General features: G+C 43.5%; 1 protein-coding gene and 1 long non-coding RNA gene across 5 annotated transcripts in view; one reads left to right on the plus strand and one right to left on the minus strand.

Moving 5' to 3' along the window:
* LOC106610779 (rho guanine nucleotide exchange factor 10) overlaps positions 1-20806 on the plus strand; it is a 95909-nt gene that overhangs the window by 71302 nt on the left and 3801 nt on the right. For all 3 annotated transcript variants that reach the window (XM_014210340.2, XM_045723421.1, XM_045723422.1), the window contains 4 exons: positions 5702-5844; positions 8226-8400; positions 19664-19786; positions 20243-20783. In XM_014210340.2, coding sequence (XP_014065815.2) covers positions 5702-5844; positions 8226-8400; positions 19664-19786; positions 20243-20757 — 956 coding nt within the window. In that variant the 3' untranslated portion in view covers positions 20758-20783. The remainder of the gene's footprint in view (positions 1-5701; positions 5845-8225; positions 8401-19663; positions 19787-20242; positions 20784-20806) is intronic.
* LOC123744596 (uncharacterized) lies at positions 6147-11993 on the minus strand. Of its 2 annotated transcripts, none has more exons than XR_006770937.1 (2): positions 11356-11993; positions 6147-8379 (listed from the first exon to the last, which is right to left on the minus strand). It is a non-coding gene; the product is annotated as an uncharacterized lncRNA (long non-coding RNA). The 2 variants fall into 2 exon arrangements; XR_006770936.1 differs by lacking the exon at positions 11356-11993 and adding an exon at positions 8798-10031.

Consider the following 20806-nt stretch of genomic DNA (forward strand, 5'->3'; position numbering starts at 1 on the left):
GTAAAGCTGCCTTCCCTCCAACAGGGCACTTTGTGTTGTGTGTGAGAGAGGGATAGAGGAGAGGGGGATAGAGGATATACTGGTATCTGCTGGAGGGAAAGTAAGAAGGGAAAGCATTTTCCTGATCCTCAACCAGCTCAGTAAAGCCTGGAAGGCAATGTTACAACGCTGAAAGAACGCCCACTTTTGTTCCATCTCTGTTGAACAGAATGTCACTGTTTATATTTCTTTCCAATAAACATCAGATGATGGTTCCTTTGTTCTCCATGCAGCAGATGATTGTTCAATTCAATGGACTTGTCAGTGTACTTCGTGAACGTTCCCTTTTGGTTTGACTGAATGGAAAAGCTGAGTTGACAGCCCTGTCAAATGTCAGTTGTTCTCTGCTATCCTTTGGCTCCCTCAATGTTTTCACTGAGAGAAGAGATGGAGATGCACGGGTAGTTATGAATGACAATTTTAAAGTGGTTTCCTTTCATTTGCATACTTGTTCTTCTACATGAGTGACAGAAAAGTGTCAGCTCAAGCTTGGACTTCGAATGATGAGTCATCCTAGCTTCAGTGGTGAAACTTGTGCATCTGTGTCCTAGCTAAAGCTCTTCCAGTGCCTTGTCACATTGCGTGGGCTCACAGACGCTATTAGCATTTATATTAGTCCCATTTACATTTTAAAAGGAACTATGGTAAAGAAGGAACCATAAGAAATAAACGCCCCCCATATAAGCCTAAATATAAAACTCATTTCAGTTATGAAACGAAATCCATTCACACGCATTAAGTAACGCTATACGATTAGGTAACAAATACTAATGCAGCAATATGGCACTGCATTCCAGAGTTGCAAAGCTGCAGACTTTTATATATACGCTACTGTTCAAATGTTTGCCGTCACCTACAAATGCCCTTGTTTTTGGCCTTCTAGGCCGAGTTCCTCTGTCCAGTGTGTGTTCTTTTGGCCGTCTTAATCTTTCCTTTTTATTGGCCAGTTTGAGATATGGCTTTTTCTTTGTAATTCTGCCTAGAAGGCCAGCATTCCGGACTCGCCTCTTCGCTGTTGACGTTGAGACTGGTGTTTTGCGGGTACTATTTAATGAAGCTGCCAGTTGAGGACTTGAGGCGTCTGTTTCTCAAACTAGGCACTCTAATGTACTTGTCCTCTTGCTCAGTTGTGCACCAGGGCCTCCCACTCCTCTTTATATTCTGGTTAGAGACAGTTTGCGCTGTTCTGTGAAGGGAGTAGTACACAGCGTTGCACGAGACCTTCAGTTTCTTGGCAATTTCTCGCATGGAATAGCCTTCATTTCTCAGAACAAGAATAGACTGACGAGTTTCAGAAGAAAGGTAATCGAACCCACAAATGCTGATGCTCCAGGTACTCAACTAGTCTAAAGAAGGCCAGTTTTATTGCTTCTTTAATCAGAACAACAGTTTAAAGCTGTGCTAACATAATTGCAAAAGGGTTTTCTAATGATCAATTAGCCTTTTAAAATGATAAACTTGGATTAGCTAACACAACATGCCATTAAGCACAGGAGTGATGGTTGCTGATAATGGGCCTCTGTATTCCAATGTAGATCTTCACCGAAAAAAATCTTCCGTTTCCAGCTATCAATCAATGAATCAAATGTATTTTTATATAGCCCTTCGTACATCAGCTGATATCTCAAAGTGCTGTACAGAAACCCAGCCTAAAACCCCAAACGGCAAGCAAAGCATGTGAAAGAAGCACGGTGGCTAGGAAAAACTCCCTAGGAAAAACTCCCTAGAAAGGCCAAAAACCTAGGAAGAAACCTAGAGAGGAACCAGGCTATGAGGGGTGGCCAGTCCTCTTCTGGCTGTGCAGGGTGGATATTATAACAGAACATGGTCAAGATGTTAAAATGTTAAAATGTTCATAAATGACCAGCATGGTCAAATAATAATAATCATAGTAGTTGTCGAGGGTGCAACAAGCACGTCCGGTGAACAGGTCAGGGTTCCATAGCCGCAGGCAGAACAGTTGAAACTGGAGCAGCAGCACGGCCAGGTGGACTGGGGACAGCGAGGAGTCATCATACCAGGTAGTCCTGAGGCATGGTCCTAGGGCTCAGGTCCTCCGAGAGAAAGACAGAAAGAGAGAATTAGAGAGAGCATATTTAAATTCACACAGGACACCGGATAAGACAAGAGAAATACTCCAGATGTAACAGACTGACCCTAGCCCCCGACACATAAACTACTGCAGCATAAATACTGGAGGCTGAGACAGGAGGGATCAGAAGACACTGTGGCCCCATCCGATGATATCCCCGGACAGGGCCAAACAGGCAGGATATAACCCCACCCACTTTGCCAAAGCACAGCCCCCACACCACTAGAGGGATGTCTCCAACCACCAACTTACCGTCCTAAGACAAGGCCGAGTATAGCCCACAACGATCTCCGCCATGGCACAACCCAAGGGGGGCGCCAACCCAGACAGGAAGACCACGTCAGTGACTCAACCCACTCAAGTGACGCACTCCTCCCATGGACGGCATGGAAGAACACCAGTAAGCCAGTGACTCAGCCCCTGTAAAAGGGTTAGAGGCAGAGAATCCCAGTGGAAAGAGGGGAACCGGCAAGGCAGAGACAGCAAGGGCGGTTCGTTGCTCCAGCCTTTCCGTTCATCTTCACACTCCTGGGCCAGACTATACTTAATCATAGGACCTACTGAAGAGATAAGTCTTCAGTAAAGACTTAAAGGTTGAGACTGAGTCTGCGTCTCTCACATTGGTAGGCAGACCATTCCATAAAAATGGAGCTCTATAGGAGAAAGCCCTACCTCCAGCCGTTTGCTTAGAAATTCTAGGGACAATTAGGAGGCCTGCGTCTTGTGACCGTAGCGTACGTGTAGGTATGTACGGCAGGACCAAATCGGAAAGATGGGTAGGAGCAAGCCCATGTAATGCTTTGTAGGTTAGCAGTAAAACCTTGAAATCAGCCCTTGCCTTAACAGGAAGCCAGTGTAGGAGGCTAGCACTGGAGTAATATGATCCAATTTTTTGGTTCTAGTCAGGATTCTAGCAGCCGTATTTAGCACTAACTGAAGTTTATTTAGTGCTTTATCCGGGTAGCCGGAAAGTAGAGCATTGCAGTAGTCCAGCCTAGAAGTGTCATTTTTGGACAAAGTTTCAGATTTTTGCAATGTTACGTAGATGGAAAAAAGCTGTCCTTGAAACAGTCTTGATATGTTCTTCAAAAGAGAGATCAGGGTCCAGAGTAACGCCGAGGTCCTTCACAGTTTTTTATTTGAGACGACTGTACAACCATCCAGATTAATTGTCAGATTCAACAGAAGATCTCTTTGTTTCTTGGGACCTAGAACAAGCATCTCTGTTTTGTCCGAGTTTAAAAGTAGAAAGTTTGCAGCCATCCACTTCTTTATGTCTGAAACACAGGCTTCTAGCGAGGGCAATTTTGGGGCTTCACCATGTTTCATTGAAATGTACAGCTGTGTGTCGTCCGCATAGCAGTGAAATTTAACATTGTTTTCGAATGACATCCCCAAGAGGTAAAATATATAGTGAAAACAATAGTGGTCCTAAAACGGAACTTTGAGGAACACCGAAATTTGCAATTGATTTGTCAGAGGACAAACCATTCACAGAGACAAACTGATATCTTTCCGACAGATAAGATCTAAACCAGGCCAGAACTTGTCCATGTAGACCAATTTGGGTTTCCAATCTCTCCAAAAGAATGTGGTGATCGATGGTATCAAAGGCGGCACTAAGATCTAGGAGCACGAGGACAGATGCAGAGCCTCGGTCTGACGTCATTAAAAGGTCAATAACCACCTTCACAAGTGCAGTCTCAGTGCTATTAAGGGGTCTAAAACCAGACTGAAACTTTTCGTATACATTGTTTGACTTCAGGAAGGCAGTGAGTTGCTGTGCAACAGCTTTTTCTAACATTTTTGAGAGGAATGGAAGATTCGATATAGGCCGATAGTTTTTTATAATTTCTGGATCAAGATTCGGCTTTTTCAAGAGAGGCTTTATTACTGCCACTTTTAGTGAGCTTGGTACACATCCGGTGGATAGAGAGCCGTTTATTATGTTCAACATAGGAAGCAGCTCTTTCAGTAGTTTAGTTGGAATAGGGTCCAGCTACAATAGTAATTTACAGCATTAACAATGTCTACACTGTATTTCTGATCAATTTGATGTTATTTTAATGGACAAAAAATGTGCTTTTCTTTCAAAAACAAGGACATTTCTAAGTGACCCCAAACTGTTTGTTTGTCGCTATCTGTATCGCCAGAGCACCACAGGTTGAATTGCATGTGTTTAGCTGTGCTGTGGCTATGCCCTGCCTGCCTGTGGCTGAGTGATTGTGCGTGATCATGTCACAATGCCGTAGGCACAGCCCTGTCTGAACCCCCAGCCAGCCCCATTCTGCCACACTAGTTCTTCTCTTTGTTTATGTGTGTGTGAATGGCTCAGCGGAGACAGCATGCCATTGCTGTCTCCGCTATATTATGTAATGTGGTGAAGTAGCCTGATATTTCCTTGTACAATTCCTGAATGGGAGTGTCCTCATCATCAGTGCCAGGTTTTATGTCTTGATCTCTTTGTTGTCCTTTTATCTTTCAGTATGAGATTTATATCTAGATGTATATCTATCTACTATTGTAACACCACACTCTCTGCAGTCTGATTGGCTGTTCCTAAGAAGTAACATTGACATGATAGAATGTTAGTGTGCAGAAGGGAAAGAACTGGGTCTGTAGACACGCTGCAACAGAGGAGAGGCAGGTTACATAAGACTGGCTGGAATGGAGAATGATGTTTTAAACACATGCACAGTTTTTTTTTTGTCCTGCACACTTCAGCTTGTTGAAATTTCACTCTCAATCCCTCTCTGTTCTTATCTCTCACACACACACACACACACACACACACACACACACACACACACACACACCCTGTGGTTATTATAACAATAAACACAAAGCAGTATTTTTAATCCACCCGAGCCCCTTACTTCCTTAGTAATTACTATACCTCAAAGTCCCCCCATTCCTCCCTGTATGGCACCGCACCTTTCAATAGCTGCCTGTGTGAGTTCCCTTTAAACAAACACAATTGGTAAGGCCTCTATTTCCTGTAGCTGGGTGTCTGGAGGAATTTAACTTCTTATTTTACACTACTTCGAAGCTTCTTGAATTTTCCTAAGGATGTAATCCTACAACTCCTGCCTACACTAATATGTGTTCTTGAGCTGTTGCAGTTGGGTTATAATCTGAGGGAGAAAGATGAATCCTGCAGAGAAACGTTTTAGCTATATTTGTAATGTAACCAGTGTTGGGTTTTAGAGTGGTGTGTTGGGTGTTCACAGTGGAGACCTGGGCTCTGTATAGCAGTAGGCAGACGGCAGTATGTAGGAAGTGTGTGGGTTGGCTCTACAGATGACTAATGCCTCTCGGTACATCTATATTCATTGTGAATCCTGTTAAACCATCAATGGCGTCTCCAGTGTTATTATGCAGATGTCATTAAGAGGGGTTCTCTGTCACTAATGTATGCATAATCTGATCAACCATATCTAACAAACACATTAATATTCTTGCTTAGTGATATTTTCTCCACTTCAGTTGTTGGTTCTTCCAGATTTGTAGTGATTTGCCACTGTATTGTAAGGGATTTTTATGACGTGCATGTGTTTGCTTGTGTTTCAGATGGCTTGTGGAATCCAGACTCTCCTAAGGTGCTGAAGCTTGGGGTTCTACCAGTGAAGGCCATGCTAGCTGTGGAGGGCCACGTCTGGGCTTCCTCTGGAGGACAAGTCTTCATCATTAGCACTACCACGCACACCGTGGAGGTAACGACACCATCTCTTTATCTCACTTCCTCTATGGATCCCTGCCCCTCTCTCTCTCTGTCTCATAACTTTTATGTCACCCAGAGGGTGTCACACACACATTCACACTGTCATGGAGGTACTTGTCTTTCCTTTCTCATAACTCTTATCTGTACCTGACCAAGTCTCCCATGTCTCTGTGTAGTTCAGGATGCTGAGGCTCGTGTGAGAGAGAGAGAGAGAGAGAGAGAGAGAGAGGAAGCACAAATTCAATATCTTAGCCGCTTCCCAGGTTTATGAAAAAGGAATGTAGGACAAGCTCATGGTGGTGTAGAGAACACCTTTTTATTACAGTTCACCTGCTACAAAGTTGGGTGGTCCGACTTGCAGCTCCAATCTACTATTCAAATATTATATTTCAAGGCCTCTATAAAAAAATATATATTAAGAGGTCTTCTCATGGCGTTGTACAAATATGAAGGATTTGAAGATGATAAATTGCGATAAACGAACGGATCAAGAGGTCAATCAGAGTTTAACTGAAATGGAAATGATTTTGTCCATAACTCATTGGCGTTTCCTTCTGCGGTTGCATAGATGTGGGTGTTGGTGCATTCATCACATTTTCTGGGAATACTTCACATTTCTGTTCTGATATTCTACCATCCCACACCATGCATCTGCTCTGCTCAGTCTCTCTAGGGCATCGCTGGTTCTGGTAGCTTTACTCTTAAAGATACAGTGCTAGCTACTGTTGATGTGGATATGTTGCTCCCTGCTATTAACTGTGAAACGACTAGATGAAGTGTGGTTGGATTAGAGCCTTAGACATTAGAATGTAGAATGTGGCCGGAGGGCATGTCACGTCCAGTTATGTATTTCTAGGTTACTAATTCTGGCCCAATGTCTGGGATATCACCTGCACTTGGGTTGGCTCTGGCTTAATTGCGTTAGAGAGGTATAGAGGAACCTGGGAGGGGTCTCTCGCTCCCTCTCTCCAGGCCTGTGGCGTTTGTGTTCTCTGTCCGTCCTGGAGTCAGTCCGGGTCACAAGCACCTGCTGTCCGTCCTGGAATAGCAATATCCCTCCTCCCCTCCTCCTCTGACACACAGTGACTCATAATCCAGTTAGTGTAATTAGGCTCATTACAGGACCACCTGCCTTTCTCCCCGAAGGCTTACACCCTGGCACCTACATGGGGGAATGGTGATGGAGGTAGAGAAATGGGGAGAAAGAGCGGCAGGCAAAAATGGAACGAGTGGGAGAGACTGAGGTGAAGAGGAAGGAGAGAGACTGGTAGAGAAATGGGGACGGAGAGACTAAAGGAGGGGAAAGGGAGAGGAGGAGGAGGATAGAGGGGTCATCTGGGAAGTTCAAATGTATGTAGGTTCAGTGACACAATACCTGATCTTGTTGTTAATACTGGAACCCTGCTGTGAGGCCTGTGAGACTGTCCTTGTTGTTAATACTGGAACCCTGCTGTGAGGCCTGTGAGACTGTCCTTGGCCAAGTAGAGTTTCCCTTCGTTAACAGGGATGGGGAGATTCCATGCCACTCAGCTGATGGCTGTACAGTAGTGCCTCCCAGGTACTAGGCTGAGAAAATCGCAGGGAAATTACTTAAAAACCACTAAATCCACAATTGATATTCTTTCTGACTGATAGCAGTAGAACTGAGGCACAGAGTAGGGTAAACTGCATATTGGGTAAACTGAAATGCCCTCAGTCATATTTGGCTTTGTAATTAGGGAAATAAAATCAAGGCAAGTTTATATCAAATTGTGGATCTATGAGAAGCAGACAGGACTTTCCTCATAGCTCATATTTCGAGTAAAGCTGATGTCGCTATTGTGCTCAGCACTACCTACAACAATCATGCAAATCAAAACACAATTACCACCTCTCTAATTTTACTATTACGTCAATTGGAGTAACATCGTCGATCTTGTATTATTTATGTATGGTTTCTCAAAATAATCCCTAGCCATAAGTCAGTAACAGTAATATTATCTCCACTGTGTAAACTCTACCATTACTAGGATGTGGACAGGGCTCACCCTCTTAGCAGGCTTACTGTCAGTGTGTCAGTGTTTTGTCACAGCTTAGACAGTGTAGTGCAGATGATCTGTCTGTCTCCACCCTCTGAAATCACTTGGACAGCTGTATTGTACCTTAAGACTACTCCTCAGTGACTCGGTGATGTGTAAATATAATGTCATGCTAAATACAATCATGTAAAAGGCATTTCCTGTGTGAGGCTGTTGAAGAGACATGATTCTTCCTGATTGGTGGCTAAGTTAGTAGGGTTTTCTCCCACTACTCTAAAAACAGACAACACATTTGAAGCAATGAGTCATTGAGCTGTGCAGTATAATATCCTTTCTTCCCGTCTTCCTCTGTCAGAGGCAGCTGGAGGCCCACCAGGAGGAAGGCATGGTTGTATCCCACATGGTGGTGGCTGGAGTGGGTATCTGGATAGCCTTCAGCTCTGGGTCCACCCTCAGACTGTTCCACACGGAGACCCTGGAGCCTCTACAGGACATCAACGTCGCTACGCCTGTACACAACATACTGGCTGGTAACGATATCGTTGTCACAATTGTCACTTGTATGCAACAACAGCACTTTCTGGCATGGTATTCAACACATGGTATGAACATCTTTGCTGCTGATACAAGACACACTAGTATAATATAGGTCCTGCAAACTCATTTTCTCTAATACAGTAGAACACAGGAGGCGGCTGAGGGGAGGACGGCTCATAATAATGGCTGGAATGGAGTGAATGGAATGGTATCAAACGCATAGAAACCATGTATTTGATGAGTTCAATTCCATTCATTGCGTTCCAGCCATTACTATGAGCCTGTCCTCCCCAGTTAAGGTGCCACCAACCTCCTGTGCAGTAGAAGATACTTTCCACATAGCAAAGCCACTCTCCACATCTTAACCACCCACTCTAAGGTGAACCTTACCTTTAGGATATCAGTATACAGTTACATTGCTGTGCCAACCCTCAGCCTGCAGTACTGTGATTTATGGGTAATACTGTGGTCTTATCAACTCTGTTTGTTTGCACAAACCACCAACACCCATGTCTTTGTTCTCTCTGTGTGTCCTCTAAACCAAGTCACTCAATGACTGGATCCTGGGAATTAACCGTTTATTTCTCAGCAAGACAGAGCAGAGTAGTCCTCTCAAAGTAGAAGTGGATCGCTTTTGACAATCAGTCGTCAGGTCGTCATGTACTTTGTGGGTTTTCCCCCCAAATATACCCTCCGCTTTTATCCGATGGTGCAGGACTTTGTCATGATAAACGCAGTTTCAAAGGGCTGCCTCACACAGTGCCTGTCTGTAATTAGATGACATCACAGTCAGGTGTGTCCTCTGTGGTTGTGTTGTGACAGGTTGGTTGTTTCGGTCCTCTTCAAAGAGTCCTGGGGTAGACAAAAACCTGAACCTCTCATTCTGGTCCTTTATTGAACCATCAAACATTTACCATTCATCCTTAACACAACATCATCCCATTCTCTACTAGGTTTTGTTTGGGGTGTGGGTGAGGGTAGCATACAAGTTTCAAGTCCCAATCTTGCAGAAATCTTGCTTGAGAAGAGGACTGTCTGGGAGTGGTTGGAGTGGAGAGGGGAAAATTGAAAACTAGCTGTTATTGGCAGAGCGTTTTGGAACTCTTTTTGTTATTGGTCTATTAACCAATTTACTGCATGGTGATGTCACCATGGAAAGCCAAAACTCCCGTCCATGCAAACCTGCTGATTAGAAGGTCCTGTGTAGATAGTATGTTCAACCAGCAACTACCAGGAAATAACACTTTTACAATGTTAGTTTCATCAACTGTTGTACAATATGATATAAAACACAGGAAAACATCATTTTGACTGCAGTGGGCCTTTAAACTTGAAGTTTTTACAACTAGTTAAAAGCTGTTACAGATGTAGGCCAGACTATATGCTTATCAGTAGGTAGAGATGTCTTCGTATCCGGTCACACAGAGAGGAGTAGGATAGTCATAGATCAAGTTAGCTCAGTTCGTGGTACATTTTGCAAGACTGTTTAGTCATGAATGGCGAGTACAGACCAGTCAGACTGTGTAAAGCTCACTTGGGTTGGATAAAGGTTCCCAGTACACAGTAATCTGTTATTTCCCCAGGGCTTGATCTGAGTTTGGGTAATACCCTTTTGATCCAGAATCTGATTTAGCTCAAGCTTCTGGGGGGGGGCATGGAGACAGCCATTAGGAGTTGTCGACATACTATAATAACAGTATGTACTCTGTGTACAGTAGGAATTAATATTACATTTACATTTTAGTCATTTAGCAGACGCTCTTATCCAGAGCGACTTACAAATTGGTGCATTCACCTATAATATCCAGTGGAACAACCACTTTACAATAGTGCATCTAAATCTTTTAAGGGGGGGGTTAGAAGGATTACCTTATCCTAACCCAGGTATTCCTTGAAGAGGTGGGGTTTCAGGTGTCTCCGGAAGGTGGTGATTGACACACGATATTACATTGTGTGTCATAATCCCATACAAGTGCTATGATGTATGTACAGTGGGGACCAAAATGATTGACACCCATGATAAAAATGAGCATAATAACTGCAAAGGAAAAAGCTTATCACTCGCTCACCATTAACAATGTGTTTTAAGTTAAAAGTTAAAAGAAAGATGTTTCTGGCTACAATGGCCTTCATTGGTTGCACCTCGATTGATTCCGCACCCTCTACTTTCAATAATAACTGTAGAAAATAAGACAATTCAAATACAAGCTATATTTTATGTAAATTGTATGTTTTATACTAATACAATATTGCTCAGAGAAAGAGGTTTTGTTTAACAAGTAATACTTTTTTCTCAAAAAGGTCAGGGTCAAATTATGATCTTTGTTATACCCTCTGCGACTTTCTCACTCATTATTCATCATTTATTCAGGATTATCCTTAATCATGTTAGCATACACATTAATGTAGATGTGTTTAGGAACATATTATATTATTATTTACAATAAAAGTGACTCCAAAATGACACAATACATTATTTACCATTTATTTCTATAGGGCACAAAATAATCTGAAACACAACCAAAATTAATTGCAAATGCATCCAACAAGTTTGTACAGTCACAAGCTTGATGTAGTCCTTGTGTGCTAGGAATATGGGACCGAATACAAAACTTTTTACTATTTTATTAGAATCTTTAGGGGTGTCAATCATTTTGACCCCTACCTTTTTTGAGAAAAGAAATAGTATTACTTTTAACAAAATCTCTCTCTCCTGATCAATTGTATTATATATATATAATTGATCAGGAGAGAGAGATTTTTTTCCCGTGTGGAACAGTCTGAGATAGATAGATAGATATCTATCTATCTATCTAATAGCTCAGTATTTTAATTATTTATTTTATACAGTCATTATTGCTCATCTTTATCAGGGGTGTCAATAATTTCAACTTCCACTGAATATATATATATATATATATATATATATATATAGTGTATGTAGTTACCTTCTCTGTTGCTCCATCAATTGCTGTTACCATAGTAACACACTTATTGCTACAGAGTCCCGTAACTTGGTGAACTCATACGGCGTTTGTTGTTTCAGTATGACAAGTTTGATTTGTCCTTTTTATGGTAGTGAAGCTCGCCTCAAACGTCTTAGCGACGGCCAGATGGCAGTCAGAAAGACAAGCAGCAGACCAGAGTGAGGATCTCCATCGGAGCCAGCTGTGTTGTGAATAGTAATCTGTTGTCAGAGCTCTGTGCCCTACATCAGTCCAGAGGACTAGTCATAATCTCTCTCTCTCCCATCTGTGGCTGCTCTTTAATATTGCTACAACAGCTGTGTTGGTTTGATGTGAGTTTTCGGGGCTTGATCCTGTAGATTGTCAGTTTCAGCTGCTAGTCCTCTGTCATCAGCTGTACTGTACTAACGTCAGCCGTATCGTGAGGGTTGCTCTGCGTTTTGAGATGTTCCTTTTGTGATGTTGTCATGACGTGTTTATTGTCCAGCTAGTTAGTTCCTCACCTCCTGAAGTTGCACAGTGTTTTGAAGATGTCGACTGTTTGAGCTCAAGTTTGAATTCATTATTTTAAACTTGACTCTGCTGTGGAGTGTTTTATTTGTATTGTGTGTGTGTGTGTGTGTGTGTGTGTGTGTCACCAGTAATGACTAACCTACAGTAACATATCGGTCTTCTTTTAAAAGCATAATAAACATTGTTATCGTTAGCTGAGTCCTGCCCATTGTTTATAAGCCCTAGACTGTGTACATAGTTGAGTATTTTACTGGCCTCGTCCATTATTACCGTAAGGTTTTGTGTACCCTATTAAATATTACTTTCAAAGAGAGATTAGACACAAAGAAGTACACCATATGGGAGTTAGATAATATTTGATAACCAATTTAAGAAGTTTCATGTAATATATCGCATTCGAGTAAGGGACAATATCATGGCTTCAAGTTGCACAGCAAACCTTGTGTTAAATCTTGGCATACGTCCCATCGTGCATGGTTTACTTGCATAGAGTGCTCCAGTATTTGATTATGCAATCGAATCAAGGCTTGCATAAACCTAAGGGTCTCTTAGGGATCACTTTGTGGAAAAGCAAGAGTTCACTTTCATTCAGTACAGCATGCTTTGAATATCCAGTCAGTAACTAACCCTACCCTACACCTACCCTTCTGGGAAACTCAGCTCAACACCAATCTTGAGGTTGAGCAAGGGTTTTCAACACAGATGTGAATGATAAAGCCAGTCTGGAATAATTGAAGACTCCTTGGTCCCATTAACTAATAAGATACATCAACCACAGAGTTTCTCTGAAGGAGAGACCTCAGACCAGTGACTTGAAAGACTTCCTCCTCTAGGCCAAGCAGGGTCTCTTACGGTCTGTGTGTACCACCAAAGAGCTGACTTCCTCTGATAACAGCACTGGGTTAATGCCTTATCTACAGTATCTCTCTGTCATGGGACTCTGTTTGTTTTCCTTCCTTAAAGTGGAACAGCCAACTGAACCAACCCCCACTGTACCGTTTTGCCAGTTCTCTTCAACCATGGTTTGAACTGGCGGCCTGCACTGGCTAAACATCTGAATGTGATTTGTCAGGGCAAGTTCAGATTTCTCTCCGTGGAGGGAGTTGTATTGTATGCCCCTACAAGCCTGGATTTGGCTCCTGGTCCGGGCTTTTCCACAATGTTCCACCCAGGTACTTATTCTTCAGTTGTTGGCAGCTGCTCCTAGATTGATTGATTGACTAGGCTTGAGAACGTTTTGGATCTGCAGAGCCTGCTGACTCAGACCGTAGTGTCATTCAAGCTGTTTGGAACTTCACTGGGCCATGATGGGCGTGGTAGGGGACCAGACGATCAATACCCGTTGAGAGTGAAGGGTGATGGATGCTTGTTGACGTAGAACTGGAGCGTTTTATTTCAGACTAAAGATGGAACTCCAGATGCACCCGTACATACTGTGTGAACAAACAGGAACCAAGACAGACTAACTACACACTGTTTGTGTATTTACAGAGTTTCACAAGTCTAGCAGAGAGCGGTAAGACCGTGTGTCATGTGAACTAGTTTTCTCAGCAGTTTAGAGATGTTGCACACCTCCTCCTGCAGTGTGGCTTGTTTTAGGAGACACAGGTTCAGACGGGTTTTTAGTTGATGGTGACGTCACCAAATATCTGGAGGGATTTCACGGTTGCTGGCATAGAATGGAGTGTTAAATGTCCTCCATGCTCCAGGTGGGGTTGTCCTTCTCATGCTCGCTCATGTTGGAACGATCCCTCGTAAATCCTTTGATTGCACTGAGGAATTCCAGATAACCGGTATTTCAGAGAACTGTGGTCTCTGAGTGTAATTGGGTTATAGCTGTTTTCATTTGAATTGCTCAAACGCCCATGCTTTGGTGATTCTTTTACAATACCTCCTCTGTCCTTCCTTAACCCTTTACAGGGTTTGGTTTGGTCAATTTCGATTTGGGAAAATCTCCCAGAAACCACCCTCGATATGGTTTGTTTCTTCATTGTGTATTTGATGTTCCCTAGAAGACAAGTCTGTCGTGAGTGCAGGAGATGAGTTTCTGTATCACTGGCTTTGTTCGGCCTGACCTAAATACACAGCCATGCGGACACTAATGGGGACAAACATGTGGAGGCCAGGAAACAACACCTCCAGACCCTTCATTACCGCTCTGGGACTGTCTTTCCAGACCCTTCATTACCGCTCTGGGACTGTCTTTCCAGACCCTTCATTACCTCACTCGCTCTGGGACTGTCTTTCCAGACCCTTCATTACCTCACTCGCTCTGGGACTGTCTTTCCAGACCCTTCATTACCTCACTCGCTCTGGGACTGTCTTTCCAGACCCTTCATTACCGCTCTGGGACTGTCTTTCCAGACCCTTCATTACCTCACTCGCTCTGGGACTGTCTTTCCAGACCCTTCATTACCTCACTAGCTCTGGGACTGTCTTTCCAGACCCTACATTACCGCTCTGGGACTGTCTTTCCAGACCCTTCATTACCGCTCTGGGACTGTCTTTCCAGACCCTTCATTACCGCTCTGGGACTGTCGTTCACCTCTCAGCATGGTCACCCAGCGGCCTGGACACGGCCTGGAGACAGGAAGAGATTGTAGGGTTGTAGCCTCTCTGTCTCTGGTCCCAGATTTTGGCCTGATATGAACCATCTCTCTAATGAGATGGGATCAGTGTTTAATATCTAACCCACCCCCTACTAGGGCTGTTATGGTGACCATATTACTGCCACACCGGAAGTCACAAGCAATTAGGCTTTTCCAAGCTCTAATGCTGATGGTCATCAGTAGCCTACCGAACTTGCTAACTGCCTCAGCACTCTTATTGTCTCTCTAATCACTTTGCCATCAATGCAAATGTACTCCAATCAAATCAAACATGTCATGAGAGCCCATGAGCTCATGTTGCACAACATTTCTACTGGCTATGTAATTGCGTGAGAAACTAGACTTTTGATGGCCTTTTAAAAATAGGAGGATCCCATCAGCTTTCTATAGGCTAGGTCTACTATATTTATTCATCAACTTTCTTAATATTAAGCACATTGCTTTGCTTTACAACAGGAGTATAGCCTACCTGGCTGGCATGAAAATAAACCACGGGGGAAGTGTCCTCCATTCGCTATTTAAGTGCATTAGATGACATGTATTTTCCCCCTGTTCTGAGACAGGTGCATGATAATGGTCCATTCTAAATCAAAACTCATTTCACACTTATTTAGTATATGTAAAAACAATATTAGTTGCGTCCCCCATAGGCCCTATAAGGTTTGTATCACAACTAAAGTGGCCAAATAACCTCTCAAAATTAAGCACATTAATACGCTTTACAACTAATGTAGAGCCTAACTGGCATACATAGGCGGCGCATGAGTTTCAAGTTTGGGGAAGATAATTTTCACCATTAAAAATGCACCTTTTATAATAAAGCATTACATGTATAATAGCATTTGTGGTAACTTTTGAGGTGTTTTCCCACTAATTGATTGCATTTTGGAACTTACTGCCATGTGCGCATTGCTGTGCTTATAATGTGAAGAAATAGCCTATTCATTTATCAACGTTTTAAGCTAAAAGTTCTGATCTGCTGCATCAGCCTCATTGCTTTTAAAAGGTTCTTTGATGCGAGTGGTCCAGTTCATTTGAGATCTATCGCATCCGACAATTGTCCCAGACTGTTTGGAATATTTATTTATCGCACAGGACAAGTTCACCAATAGAATAGGTCAACTTTTTTGTAGTATGGGGTTATAGTAGATTGACATAATCATAAAGCTAGTGCTTCTGCTGTTCATTAGGCCTACTCAACTTGTTGGCTGACGAAAGTAAATGTGGACAGTTATAATATGAAGGATACGCACAGTTGCGTCCCTGACGTGTCTGTCTTCATTTGTAGCCTACTTCTTAGCTGAGATGGATGCCTGTGAGAAGAACCCGATCACATAACGGGCATTGGCTAATAAAAAATGAGATATCTTGAGAGAGCCATGTGAGTGAGGTGCTTCGGAACACGCTGCGGGGAGAACGGAATTATAATGGATATACTCAGCCCAAGGACACAATGGCCACTGGCCGCAAAAGGCATGGATGTTTTTAGGGGGCATTATCAAGGCATTATCAAGTGCTTGTCCAATTCTGAATGAGAGACTGATGAAGTGTGTACAGCCTGTGCAAGAAACAAAGCAGAGCTCATGCCTTTCATGCAACTTTTTTCAAATCATCATTAGTTGCATCATTTAGCCTTAGTGTGTGTTAAAAATCAAACATATAGCCTACCGTTTTGTAGGACAACTAAAGTTGTATAAATAACTCTAAATGAAGCATATAGGAGTGCCTGTTTCCTGGTTAACTGCTCAACACAGAAAAGCTGCATGTGTGCACTCCCTCCAGAAATCATTTGTAGAAAACATCCTTTCTATTTTATTCAGCTATGTTCAATTGTATTCTTCATACTATAAAATAATATACAATGATGCAAATCTTGTCTGCTAAATGAACTAGTGTAGCCCACATGGCATTGCCAGATCAAGGCCTAACATAAAGACAACCCAGAGTATGCTATTCTGTTCTTCTGAAATATACATTTTTTCCCTATCATGTTTCCTTAGACCTGTCTAAAATGTAAAATTGATTTATTGTGAAGGTGTAGGCTATATTACATGGATTTATTTGACTTTTTAAAAGATGTTCCAAAGGTCAACATCAGTGGCTTGTGGGCTATGTGTGGAAGCTAGGGGATGCAAATGTGTTTATGTAAAATAACGGTCAATTACCAGGAGGCCGACAATTATTTGCTTGACAATAACCGGCTTACAAAATGTCATGCCCGCCACAGCCTTACCCCCTATCCCCCCTGCTAGTGTAGCGTACAGTCGTGGCCAAAAGGTTTGAGAATGACACAAATCTACATTTTCAAAGTATGCTGCCTCAGTTTGTATGATGGCAATTTGCATATACTCCAGAGTGTTATGAAGAGTGATCAGATGAATTGCAATTAATTGCGAAGTCCCTCTTTGCCATGCAAATGAACTGAATCCCCCCAAAACATTTCCAGTGCATTTCAGCCTTGCCACAAAAGGACCAGCTGACATCATGTCAGTGATTCTCTCATTAACACAGGTGTGAGTGTTGACGAGGTCAAGGCTGGAGATCACTCTGTCATACTGATTGAGTTCGAATAACAGACTGGAAGCTTCAAAAGGAGGGTGGTGCTTGGAATCATTGTTCTTCCTCTGTCAACCATGGTTACCTGCAAGGAAACATGATCCGTCATCATTGCTTTGCACAAAAGTGCTTCACAGGCAAGGATATTGCTGCCAGTAAGATTGCACATAAATCAACCATTTATCGGATCTTCAAGAAGGGCGGTTCAATTGTTGTGATGAAGGCTTCAGGGCGTCCAAGAAAGTCCAGCAAGCGCCAGGACCGTCTCCTAAAGTTGATTCAGCTGCGGGATCGGGGCACCACCAGTACAGAGCTCACGCACAGTGAGGCGAAGACTTTTGGAGGATGGCCTGGTGTCAAGAAGGGCAGCAAAGAAGCCAAAAAAAACATCAGGGACAGACTGGTATTCTGCAAAAGGTACAGGGATTGGACTGCTGAGGACTGGGGTAAAGTAATTTTTCTCTGAATTCCCTTTTCCGATTGTTTGGGGAATCCGGAAATAAGCTTGTCCGGAGAAGACAAGGTGAGCGCTACCATCAGTCCTGTGTCATGCCAACAGTAAAGCATCCTGAGACCATTCATGTGTGGGGTTGCTTCTCAGCCAAGGGAGTGGGCTCACTCACAATTTTGCCTAAGAACACAGCCATGAATAAAGAATGGTACCAATACATCCTCCGGGAGCAACTTCTCCCAACCATCCAGGAACAGTTTGGTGACAAACAATGCCTTTTCCAGCATGATGGAGCACCTTGCCATAAGGCAAAAGTGATAACTAAGTGGCTCGGGGAACAAAACAACAACAATCGATATTTAAGGTCCATGGCCAGGAAACTCCCCAGACCTTAATCCCATTGAACTTGTGGTCAATCATCAAGAGGCGGGTGGACAAACAAAAACCCCAAAACTCCAAGCATTGATTATGCAAGAATGGGCTGCCATCAGTCAGGATGTGGCCCAGAAGTTAATTGACTGCATGCCAGGGCGGATTGCAGAGGTCTTGAAAAAGAAGGGTCAACACTGTAAATATTGACTCTTTGCATCAACTTCATGTAATTGTCAATAAAAGCCTTTGACACTTATGAAATGCTTCAGTATTCCATAGTAACATCTGACAAAAATATCTAAAGACACTGAAGCAGCAAACTTTGTGGAAATTTAATATTTGTCATTCTCAAAACTTTTGGCCACGACTGTACTATAGGCCTAATGTTTTCTATCTGCACCCCCTGCCTTGCTAGTGGAATATCAGTGTGGACTGCCTGTAGGCCTAATGTTTTCTATCTGCACCCCCTACTGTAATCCAGCGTGCTAGTTGTGGGGGATAAGTGCAGATCAAAGTAGACGTCTGGTGTGGGATCAGGAACACAGCCCGGTCTGGGTTGATGCTGGTCCTGGTTTATTTTGGTTTGGCCTATGGGTGGGGAACTTCAAATATTATGAAAGGAGGAAGTAAAGAAATGCACCCCTGTGTGTGTTTCTGGTAACCGTGGACCCTCATTGTAAGCACATGTGCAGCGATGGGTTTTGCTGTTCTGTGCCTGGTGGGTAGTATAGTGACTGAGACTGACTGACTGACGGGCTGACCGGCTGGTACTGTAACTCAGGACTGATGTTCTTCCGAGGAGTGAACTCTGGGGGTCGGGCAGAGGGATCAGCAGATGATTTGCTCAAGGCCCTGGGGGGGTTATGGGAGGGAGGTGACTCGAGCTGCACTGTATAATGGGTAGTGCCACTCACAACTGGAGCCTTGACAGGCTCTCTCAAACAGTCCTACCTGTCCGTATTGATTGTTTTGTCAAAATGCATTTGCACATTTGTCTGTTCACTCTTTGTAGTGCTGCTTGTTCCCATGGTAAAGTTAAATGCAAATGAGTGCCAAGTTCCACATAATAAGTCACTAAACATTGTTCGTCAGAAGACACAATTTATCACCGTCCTCTGAAAGGTGCATTTAGCTTAACAATTACTGTTTACAGTACAAAGTGACATTTCATACTGAATTGATTTGTGACTGAGGGGGGAGGACAGGACACACAGTCCTTTCTGTCCCAGCGTGCTCCAGGCTTTCTCAATAGAACCACAGTTGCTTGTTTTATTACATTACGGTTCACTCATTCTCTTATACTTTTTTGTTTTATTTGTGTGACTCAAAGCGGACTATAATTGAATAGTGAAACGTTTTTAAATTTTTATTCCTGCTTCTCTTTTGGTTGCCCTGGAGACCATTGGCTGTTAAGCGTTATTACCCTAGTAACCTCCCCACACACTAAGCAGAAATACCTTCCTCCTTTCAACTGTACTCTACCTCAGCTCACAGGAAGTGGCCAATCAAGTGTTCTTTTCATTTCTATGAGACATGATTCTACTTCTGAATCTCCTACTGTGTTATGGTGTGAGGTCAAGCTGCTTGACTCCAGAAATTGTTGTTGAAGGTCAACTATTACCTATTAAATATCAACTTTTTTTTTCTTCATCATTTGAAATAACCATATGGTCAGAACATTTTGTGCAATACTACAGCCCACTGGATTACTGCTCTCTACAACTTCTTCCAGAATGTAATTAATATTCTGCAGATTCAGGTTATGAAGATGTGTATTTTCTGGCCATAGGGAACCAGAGGGTGTCCGTGAGCAGTCTGCTGGTATGTCATGGTCTGCTGCTGGTGGGGACCAACCTGGGAGTGACCGTGGCCCTCTCTGTCCCCAGACTACAGGGCATCCCCAAGGTCACAGGTGGGTGCATTTTCATCTGAAGGTTATTCCAGATTATCAAAACATCCCAATGAGGATTTCTATGGCAATCCATCCATTTGGTGTCATAGTTTTGGGGTTAAAGAGGGGATTTGGGAAGGGGTGCTTTAAGGACTTTGATAACCAATAGTATGTCATTGTAAATGGAGCACAACATGGGTTAATGGGCCTCAGTCATTATCCTTCAGGTCCCAGCCCTGCCTGGTTAGTTTAGTGTAGCCTTTCTCACAATGATACTGTCTCTTAATTGATATAATGACTCAAAGCCAATTTCCGTGTGCCTCCGGTCTACAGAATTTAGTCTCTGGAGGCTTCTGCCAAAAGCAGGCAATTTCAAACATATGTAGTTAATACCAGTATTATCCAGTAACGTTAGCTGTTGATTAGTGCATTTGTATGTGTGTATGGAGTAATGTGTGTCTGGATATTTGGATGTAGGACGGGGCATGGTATCTTTCCATGCCCACCACGGCCCAGTGAAGTTCCTCACCATGGCAGCCGCCGTGTGCAACCGGCCCTCCGGCAACTCAGACAGCCCAGGCAGCAGCCCACCCAGCCAGCCAGGGGACACCCAGGACGGGGAGGCCTCCCCACCTCCACCCCCAGGCTCCACACCCAATCCTGCTGCTACTCAGGGCCGGGGAGTGTGGCTGGGGGAGGCAGGCTGCACCTCCATGGCCCTCCAGGACTCCCTGTCGTCCTCCTGTGGCTCCCTGGCTCTGTCCCAGGGCTCTCTGGAGCATGGGCCTGAGGACGGGGCCATCTATGACCTGGTCAATGACCCAGCCAATCACCAGAGGGGCAGGAGGGTCAAGAAGGTGGACGTCAGCTCTCTGCTTGTGGTGTCGGGGGGGCTGGGTCACCGCAGGGTCAACAGGAAGAGCAAACAGTCCCGTCAAGAGGAGACGGTGTCCACCATTATGGTGTGGCAGATCCCTCTTCTCAACATGTAAGAGACTAAAGACCACAGTGCAGCAAGGTGAGTGGGACCATAGTCACTGC

Source organism: Salmo salar, chromosome ssa09 (genome assembly GCF_905237065.1).
Source record: "Salmo salar chromosome ssa09, Ssal_v3.1, whole genome shotgun sequence".
Lineage (NCBI taxonomy): Eukaryota > Metazoa > Chordata > Actinopteri > Salmoniformes > Salmonidae > Salmo > Salmo salar.